The sequence below is a fragment of the Dendrobates tinctorius genome, unplaced genomic scaffold (genome assembly GCF_039654945.1).
Source record: "Dendrobates tinctorius isolate UK_male_01 unplaced genomic scaffold, ASM3965494v1 ptg000250l, whole genome shotgun sequence".
In the NCBI taxonomy this organism is placed as follows: domain Eukaryota; kingdom Metazoa; phylum Chordata; class Amphibia; order Anura; family Dendrobatidae; genus Dendrobates; species Dendrobates tinctorius.
In genome coordinates this window covers 44,789,903-44,799,026 of record NW_027361917.1, presented here as the reverse complement: position 1 = coordinate 44,799,026, position 9,124 = coordinate 44,789,903, and the positions used below count along the sequence as shown (strand labels likewise).

The window sequence follows — 9,124 nt, the reverse complement described above, 5'->3', positions numbered from 1 at the left end:
GATGTGGGATATTAGGGGTAGTAGTCCGCTGGCTCTGGCTGATGGGATAATGTGGGATATTAGTAGGTGTAGTAGTCTGGTGGCTCTGGCTGACGGGACGATGTGGGAAATTAGGAGTAGTAGTCTGGTAGCTCTGGCTGATGGGACAATGTGGGATATTAGTAGTATTCTGGTGGCTCTGGCTGACGGGACGATGTAGGATACTAGGAGTGGTAGTCTGGTGGCTCTGGCTGACGGGACGATGTGGGATATTAGAGGTAGTAGTCTGGTGGCTCTGGCTGACGGGACGATGTGGGATATTAGGGGTAGTAGTCTGGTGGCTCTGGCTGATGGGACGATGTGGGATACTAGGAGTAGTAGTCTGGTGGCTCTGGCTGACGGGACGATGTGGGATATTAGAGGTAGTAGTCTGGTGGCTCTGGCTGACGGGACGATGTGGGATATTAGTAGTAGTCCGGTCGCTCTGGCTGATGGGACGATGTGGGATATTAGGGGTTGTTGTCCAGTAGCTCTGGCTGACGGGATGATGTGGGATATTATAGTGAATGTGGCTATGCGGAGTGGGCGGGGCTATACACTCAGCTTTATATATATAGATGTAATCATTATAATTTGTTATAACTAACTGTAGTTAGTTACTATGGCCGGGCAGCGCCGGGCTCTTCAGCTAGTACATATATATATATTTACTGCTGTATGTAAAAGCTCATGTTAAAATCGCATTGCATACGCATGTCATACAGATGTTCTGTTTAACAATCTCACAGAAATTGCATGACACTTGCATGACACTCGTCCGTTTTTCCAGTCTGGAAATCGGACCTTTTTTTTCTCGCATATGGGTATGAGTCCTTACTGTGAAATTCGGATACATGCAGTTGCGGCACACAGAATGAGACAGAATCCCCTCCAGATGAGGTTCCCTGTGTCCAATGTATTATCAGTCCTTGACTCCGTTCTGCCCGACCTGCTCCCGCCTCCACAGCTCCTGTTGGTACCAGGGACCTTCTATCTGGCATCACAGCTTCCCTGAGACCCCCCATCTTTCCCCCTGACTTCATCTTCCTTAAGGGATAACAGAGACATAGCACCCAATGCCTCTTCAGGGCCCTAGACTGCCTCAGGATCTGCATGAGACTATAGAGGTGTCTTCATACTGTTTGGAGACTTGGCACTGACAGGACCCCTTCACAGCTGCTGTATCACTTTCTTGGAACCTGTCAAACACTGTCACTGTTGAGCACATCCTGTGACTAGCACCTGATGCTCAACCTGACTGACTAGAGCAGGAAGTGCTTCCCTTTTTAACTAATCTAACCCCTTCCTATATGTGGGCTAATCCCAAACTGTTAACTATATACTAACCTGTGTGATGCAAACTATGCCCTATGCCTTGTAATGGTTCCCCTAGTGGACAAACCTCCCCATCCTTGCTTTTGTGCCTTGTGTTTTGCGCTTATTTTGTTTGCGCCACATTCATCTTTTCTTTTCCTTTTTTCATGTGTTCTCTTGTTGTTTTTGTCATTGTTTGCGGAGTTTGAGGTTTTCTGATGTTTTTGCCTGATTCAGCATTTGCAACTTTTTCAAAAGTCTCAAAATTTCGGCTCAGATGTACTGCAGACTCCGGGGTCACACTTACGAGTGCAATACAAGAAACTCATGCGAGCCTCTCGCCTCAATACCCGGCACTGACGCCGACACTCGGGACCGGACTGTGCGGCTGCATGTATTTCTCTGCAGCTGAACGCTCCGGTCCCGAGTGCCGGCGGCAGTGCCGGGTATTGAGGCGAGAGGCTCGCATGAGTTTCTCGCATTGCACTTGCAAGAGTGACCCCAGCCTTAGTGATTGTGCTTGGACCCAAAATTTGGTGCCATTTCTTCAACTGTTTGCACTAAAAAGTGGCATAAAAAGGCCAAAGCCATCAATGAAGAACATTTTGGCCCTTGTACCGTGTGCTCCATTAGACAGATTTGGCATAAGAAACATCACAAAACAAAAATGACTTGAAAAGCTGCAAATGATGAATTGGAGCCTTTAGTCTGTCTTTAATGATTTTTGCGACTTTGATATTTTCACATAGCCTAAAAAACATTTGTGACATATTTTGCGACTTTTTGAAAAAGCGTGAATCCCTTTAGAAACCCTTAACCCTGCCCTCAAGGGCAAACATAAAAACAACACATAAAAAAGTGACTTTAGAAAAGAGCAACTGGAAAGATGAGCACACAAAAACTGAAGTAAAACACCCAAAATGCGACACCCAATAATGACTGAGGCCCATCCCCGTCATCCTGGCACCCAGTGTCGGCTGTGGGAGAGTCACGTGATGGCAGGACCCTCTCCCATCACTCCGCACCTCCAGTCACCGCCTGACAGGAGCGCGGCTGGCGGATTATGGTCTCCTCCCCTGTTGCTATTTTTTGGGAAGTGAGACCCTCCCCCTGTAGGAGCAGCGAACCAGAAGCGGGCAGTGTGCGGGAGGAGGGAGCGCAGGTGCGAGCCGGTGAGCAGACGGCGGATGACAGCAGGCATATCAGGGACGTGAAGCCGCCGCTGCTCCTTATATAGAGCGGGCGGACTAATACGCGGACTGTGGTGATGAAGTAGGGCGCTGCGGCTCAGCACACAGCGGAGAGCGCACACGTCCTGCGGGGGTCTCTGGATCACTGCGCGGTCCTCGCCTCCAGCGCGCCCGGCTCTACTCAGGGAGATGTCGGCAGTGAGCGGCACGGAGCCCAGCCCTGCTACAGCCGCGGGCAGGGTGTTCTTTCAGACCCCGTTGGCTGCACCCGGAGCCCGGGAAGACTCTCCGCAGGTGTCGGCTCAGCAGCACAAGCAGCAGCAGCAAAGGAGGCAGCAGCAGGGCAAAGTGACTGTGAAATACGACAGGAAGGAGCTGAGGAAGCGGCTGGTGCTGGAGGAGTGGATAGTGGAGCAACTCAGCGAGCTCTATGGCTGCGAGGTACTGTCTCCTCACCTTCTGTATACAGCGGCTAGTGACGTCACTGCCAGAGACCCTGAGCGCCCCCTTCTGTTTATAATGCAGGCTATGGTTCCCTGGTGTCAGCCAGCATTGGTGGTGGGGGGCAGGAGAGGAGGTAAGCAGGATGTCTATGGGCGCTGCTGCCCAGCCTCAGTCCCTGTATATAGAGGGGCCTGATAGCAGGATGTCTGCCCCCATGGGCGCTGCTGCCCAGCCTCAGTCCCTGTATATAGAGGGGCCTGATAGCAGGATGTCTGCCCCCATGGGTGCTGCTGCCCAGCCTCAGTCCCTGTATATAGAGGGGTCTGATAGCAGGATGTCTGCCCCCATGGGTGCTGCTGCCCAGCCTCAGTCCCTGTATATAGAGGGGCCTGATAGCAGCAGGATGTATGCCCCCATGGGCGCTGCTGCCAGCCTCAGTCCCTGTATATAGAGGGGCCTGATAGCAGGATGTCTGCCCCCATGGGCGCTGCTGCCCAGCCTCAGTCCCTGTATATAGAGGGGCCTGATAGCAGGATGTCTGCCCCCATGGGCGCGGCTGCCCAGCCTCAGTCCCTGTATATAGAGGGGTCTGATAGCAGGATGTCTGCCACCATGGGTGCTGCTGCCCAGCCTCAGTCCCTGTATATAGAGGGGCCTGATAGCAGGATGTCTGCCCCCATGGGTGCTGCTGCCCAGCCTCAGTCCCTGTATATAGAGGGGTCTGATAGCAGGATGTCTGCCCCCATGGGTGCTGCTGCCCAGCCTCAGTCCCTGTATATAGAGGGGCCTGATAGCAGCAGGATGTATGCCCCCATGGGCGCTGCTGCCCAGCCTCAGTCCCTGTATATAGAGGGGCCTGATAGCAGGATGTATGCCCCCATGGGTGCTGCTGCCCAGCCTCAGTCCCTGTATATAGAGGGGTCTGATAGCAGGATGTCTGCCCCCATGGGTGCTGCTGCCCAGCCTCAGTCCCTGTATATAGAGGGGCCTGATAGCAGCAGGATGTATGCCCCCATGGGCGCTGCTGCCAGCCTCAGTCCCTGTATATAGAGGGGCCTGATAGCAGCAGGATGTATGCCCCCATGGGCGCTGCTGCCCAGCCTCAGTCCCTGTATATAGAGGGGCCTGATAGCAGTAGGATGTCTGCCCCCATGGGCGCTGCTGCCCAGCCTCAGTCCCTGTATATAGAGGGGCCTGATAGCAGCAGGATGTCTGCCCCCATGGATGCTGCGGCCCAGCCTCAATCCCTGTATATAGAGGGGCCTGATAGCAGCAGGATGTCTGCCCCCATGGATGCTGCGGCCCAGCCTCAATCCCTGTATATAGAGGGGCCTGATAGCAGCAGGATGTCTGCCCCCATGGGCGCTGCTGCACAGCTTCAGTCCCTGTATATAGAGGGGCCTGATAGCAGCAGGATGTCTGCCCCCATGGGCGCTGCTGCCCAGCCTCAGTCCCTGTATGTAGAGGGGCCTGATAGCAGCAGGATGTCTGCCCCCATGGGCGCTGTTGCCCAGCCTCAGTCCCTGTATATAGAGGGGTCTGATAGCAGGATGTCTGCCCCCATGGGTGCTGCTGCCCATCCTCAGTCCCTGTATATAGAGGGGCTTGATAGCAGCAGGATGTCTGCCCCCATGGGCGCTGCTGCCCAGCCTCAGTCCCTGTATATAGAGGGGCCTGATAGCAGGATGTCTGCCCCCATGGGCGCTGCTGCCCAGCCTCAGTCCCTGTGTATAGAGGGGCCTGATAGCAGCAGGATGTCTGCCCCCATGGGTGCTGCTGCCCATCCTCAGTCCCTGTATATAGAGGGGCTTGATAGCAGCAGGATGTCTGCCCCCATGGGCGCTGTTGCCCAGCCTCAGTCCCTGTATATAGAGGGGCCTGATGGCAGCAGTCTGCCATGTCTAACATGGGGGGCTTCTGTGGAGTGCCCCTATAAATGTCTAGTTTTGCAGGCGATTCACTGCTTTTTTCAGCTCTGTATATGGCTGTGATCCTGTTGTGTGTGTGCTGTATACAGGAGCGGGGTATATAGGGCAGTGTATGGGCACACTGGAGCACTAGCATTGGCTGCTACATGAATGCACAGTGCCTGGGTCACCTTCACTTAATGCCATTACATGTACTGTCTGGGTCCGGCTATTGTGTCTGGCTCTCCGAGCCTCCATCACATCAGACTTGGGGAGGGTTGAGTTCTGTAATGTGACACATCTGTAAGACTGTTATTATTAAATGTATAATATTTACCAAACTGACGAAGTGACTGTGAGGAGCCAAGTATATTTAGCCACAGTCTTGGCCCAAGGGCATGGTAATGTGGCTTCATGGGGGGGCAATATATTCTAGGTCACTTCTATGAGACCCCTTAGGGGCAATTAAGTCAGACAGATCTGTTTGTCAAGAGCTGGGTACACTGATTGCTCATTATCCTTGCTGGCGCCTGAAGTTCTTGCTTGGTCACCAGTGGTCTCAGGAAAGGTTTTGCCTTCTCCCATAATCCATGGTAAATTTTTTTTTTTTTTATTTTTTTTTTCTTTTTCTTTTTCTTCTTAATGTCTGGAGAATAAAGATCAGAATCAAATGTGTTTAGACCTTAAATGTTTTTCCCATCCTTCACCACCACGATCTGTTGGTCCCCAAAAAGCATCTGAAATTCATGGCTCCCCTTTTCTGTTGGAGCTGTGACCTGCTCTGAAGCACTTCTTGCATCGAATGCTTGACACTTGAACTGCAGTGAGGGCCTATAATGGTACACTAATCTACGGGGGCGATGAGGTCCCACCAGCCGCTTCACCTAACACTACGAGCTGATGGTGGGGGTTCTGTTGGTAACTTCGCATTTCCTCCATAATACCTCTATCTGGTGCAGGCAAGCTCCATAATGCTTTCCTCTAGTGTGGTTAGGTACACGTGCAATAATCTAAAGGATGGACGCAGCCATAATAAAATGCACTGACAACCACAAGGCCTCATTCAGAAGTCTGTTACTCATGTTCTTTTCTATCCATGATATTCACAGATTAGTCTATAGAACTTTTTTTTTATTTTTAATTATTTTCATCGTGTGTGAAAAAACACAGATGTCTGAATGAGGCCAAAAGATCGGGCAGGAGAATACCATACACAAGATTGTGTGCAAACCAAGCAAATTGGGTTTGTTCAATACAAAAACCCTGCATAGAGCACATACTCCTGAAAGCTAAAAGAATGTACTGCCGGCCCGATTCATTATTGAATTTGCATCTGTTTTTTAGTCTTTTGCGCCAAACACCCCTTTCCATTGACAGTGTTTTGTTTTTTTTTTTGTTTTTTTTTGTCTGGTATTGTAAGTTGATTTCAGTATTTGCCTGATTCATCACTCGACAGTCACAAAATTTGGTTCCTATGCCCTCTGTCCAGAGTCCTGGAGTGTTTTTATGTACACCTTAATCATTGGTGCAAATGTTATACCATTTATGCATTAAAGTTGCTAAACCAGTTAAAAGAGTAATTTGTATCTTGTGCCACATTCATGAACTACGTGCAGAGTTTTGATGGATTTGCTGAAAGTCCGCAACGATCATAAGACAAAAAAATTTCAAGTGACCGTTGTCATGGTGTTTACTGGACACATTACGCTGAAGTCCCAATTTTATATGACCCACTGTGATATATCGAGCACCCGAAGTACAAACTTGTGTTATCACACACTTCCATGGCGAAGCTGCACTGGCAGTGATACGCGTGGGGCTTCCCACACACCGTTAGTCCCGGGACTGTCTACTTACTATGGTGAACTCTGAATTGGTCTGACGTTTTGACCACCCCTCATAGTGACTTGCATTGTTTTTCTAATGGATTTTTTTTCACATTGTTCCTTGATTTATTTGCATGTCTTCCCCACTGCTGGGCTTTCCAGTCTTCTATAACAGGATATTTCACATAGAGCTTTATACTCTCTTGGGGCTTAATACATATTTAATTTACACCATCCTATTAGAATATTATCTTCCTTCTGTCACTCTAGACATTCAGCTGCCCTAGGGGGATTTTACCACCAGGCCTCTTCTGGCATGCTTTTCCATACCAATATTGGATGCCCAATTTGGCTGTTTTATATGCTATTCTACTTGTAACATGTTTTCTGCATAGTTCCCTCTTTCTCATGTCTGATTCAGGGATCGTCCCACTGTATTCCTGTGGCAATTATTTATTGATATTTGCATTACCATTTCTGGGTTTTTCCGTGTGTTTTGGTTGTTATTTTTATTTTTTTTTTTTAATATTTACCACCTTTACTAATAACTAAGGGTATGTGCACACGCTGCGGATTTTTCCGCGCTGGTTTTGCAAAATCCACAGGTCAAAAGACCTGCGGGTTTGCCCTGCGGTTTATCACCTCTACAATGGAGGAGATGGCAAACCGCAGCGGAATCCGCAGAAAAGAATGACATGTCAATTTTCCATAGAATATGGCCAAAACCGCTGCGGATCAGCAGCATGTGCACATACCCTTAAGGTGCTGTCACACTTAGCGATGTACCAGCGATATGACGTGGTCAGGATCGCTGGTACATCGCTAAGTGGTCGCTAGTGAGCTGCCACACAGGCAGATCTCACCAGCGACATCGCAGGGGTCGGGGTCGCTACTTACCTGTCACACCAGGCGATCCTGCGTCCTCCCGCCCGGCTCCATGCGTCGCTCGTCGTCACAGCAGGAAGCGCCGCAGGAAGCTGACGACGAGAAACAGTCCAGCATGGTCTCGCGCGATCAGCGGGGGAGCGGGTTGTAGGTAAGTATCGCACACAGTAATATCGCTATAACGTCACAAGTTATAGCGATATTGCTAGCGATATCTCTTAGTGTGACAGGCCCTTAAGGCTGTGTGCACACGCTGCGGATTCCGCTGCGTTTCCGCAGCGGTTTTGGCCGCTGCGGACACGCAGCAGTTTTAGCTGCGGTGTACAGTACCATTCATTTGAATGGAAAAAAAAAAACGCTGTGCCGACGCTGCGGAAAAAACCGCGCGGATTTGCTGCGGTTTTGAATCCGCAGAAAGAATTGCATGTCAATTCTTTCTGCGGAAACCGCTGCGGGTTCCTATCTCCACCATTGTGGAGATAGTGAATCCGCAGGACCAAACCGCAGGCAAAACCGCAGATAATCCGCAGGTCTTTGGACCTGCGGATTATCTGCGGTTTTTGCAAAATCCGTGCGGATTAATCCGCAGCGGAATCCGCAGCGTGTGCACACAGCCTAAGTGTGTGAATCCTATATGCCTACCGTATTTTTCTCCTCCCCAAACTTGTGTAATGGCTATATAGAACCATTACCAATCCCCCTGTTACTTGCAGATTGATTTGCATGCCACTTATGTAAATGATGACATAAGACTTGATATCTGCAGCATGCTCGCTCTTGTGCAGATTTCCAAATTGCCTCCTTGCTCTCATTTTCATGCAGATTTTCTTCCTGCAAAGTGTGTATGGGATTTTGAGACCCCTGCCCCACCACCTCACTCCTTTATTTGATGCAGAACCTGCACCACAAATCTTGTATGTCTGATCTTAGCCAATCTGTAATTGCTTTTAATTTTGCAATAGAACTTTTAGAGTTTTCTTTTTTCCGTACTATAGCGACACTGGTGATCTCTTATAAGGTGCTCAGCATATTATAGTGGATCACCCCATTATGGGATTTTGGGTGCCAGTTATCTGGTACACACTGCTTGTAACGTTGCTGGCAGCACATTTCTTTTTGGTTTTAGGCTATGTGCACATGTTGTGGATTTGTCGTGTTTCTGCAGCATTTTTTTCCATGCGGAAATGCTCCAAAAACGCAATAGATTACTTAAGCAATTTTAATCAATGACATTCCTGAATTGGTGTGCACATGCTGCAGAAATTTCCGTTCTTTGCAGCGTCTTATTTTCCGCAGCATGTCAAATCTTTTTGCGGATCTGCAGCGTTTTTCATTGAGTCAGTCAAATCTGCAGCAAAAAACGCAGGTGTAAAAAGGTTTGCAGACTTGCTGCCAAAAACACCGCAGAATTGTCAAAGGAAATGTCAGAAGGAGAATGCATGTGGGCGGAGAGTGTGTGTGTGTGTGTGTACCCATGCGACGAACAGCCCATATTGATTGTACTTTGGCTTCATCTGATGGGACTACTGCTCCCATCCAG

The 9,124-nt window shown here is 49.5% G+C and overlaps 1 protein-coding gene across 1 annotated transcript in view; it reads left to right on the top strand.

The window, feature by feature from the left end:
* Positions 1-2,383: 2,383 nt before the first annotated feature.
* The window catches only part of PPP1R14C (protein phosphatase 1 regulatory inhibitor subunit 14C), an 82,976-nt gene continuing 76,235 nt past the window's right edge, over positions 2,384-9,124 (top strand). Inside the window, exon 1 of the mRNA XM_073557661.1 lies at positions 2,384-2,963. Coding sequence (XP_073413762.1) covers positions 2,712-2,963 — 252 coding nt within the window. The 5' untranslated portion in view covers positions 2,384-2,711. The remainder of the gene's footprint in view (positions 2,964-9,124) is intronic.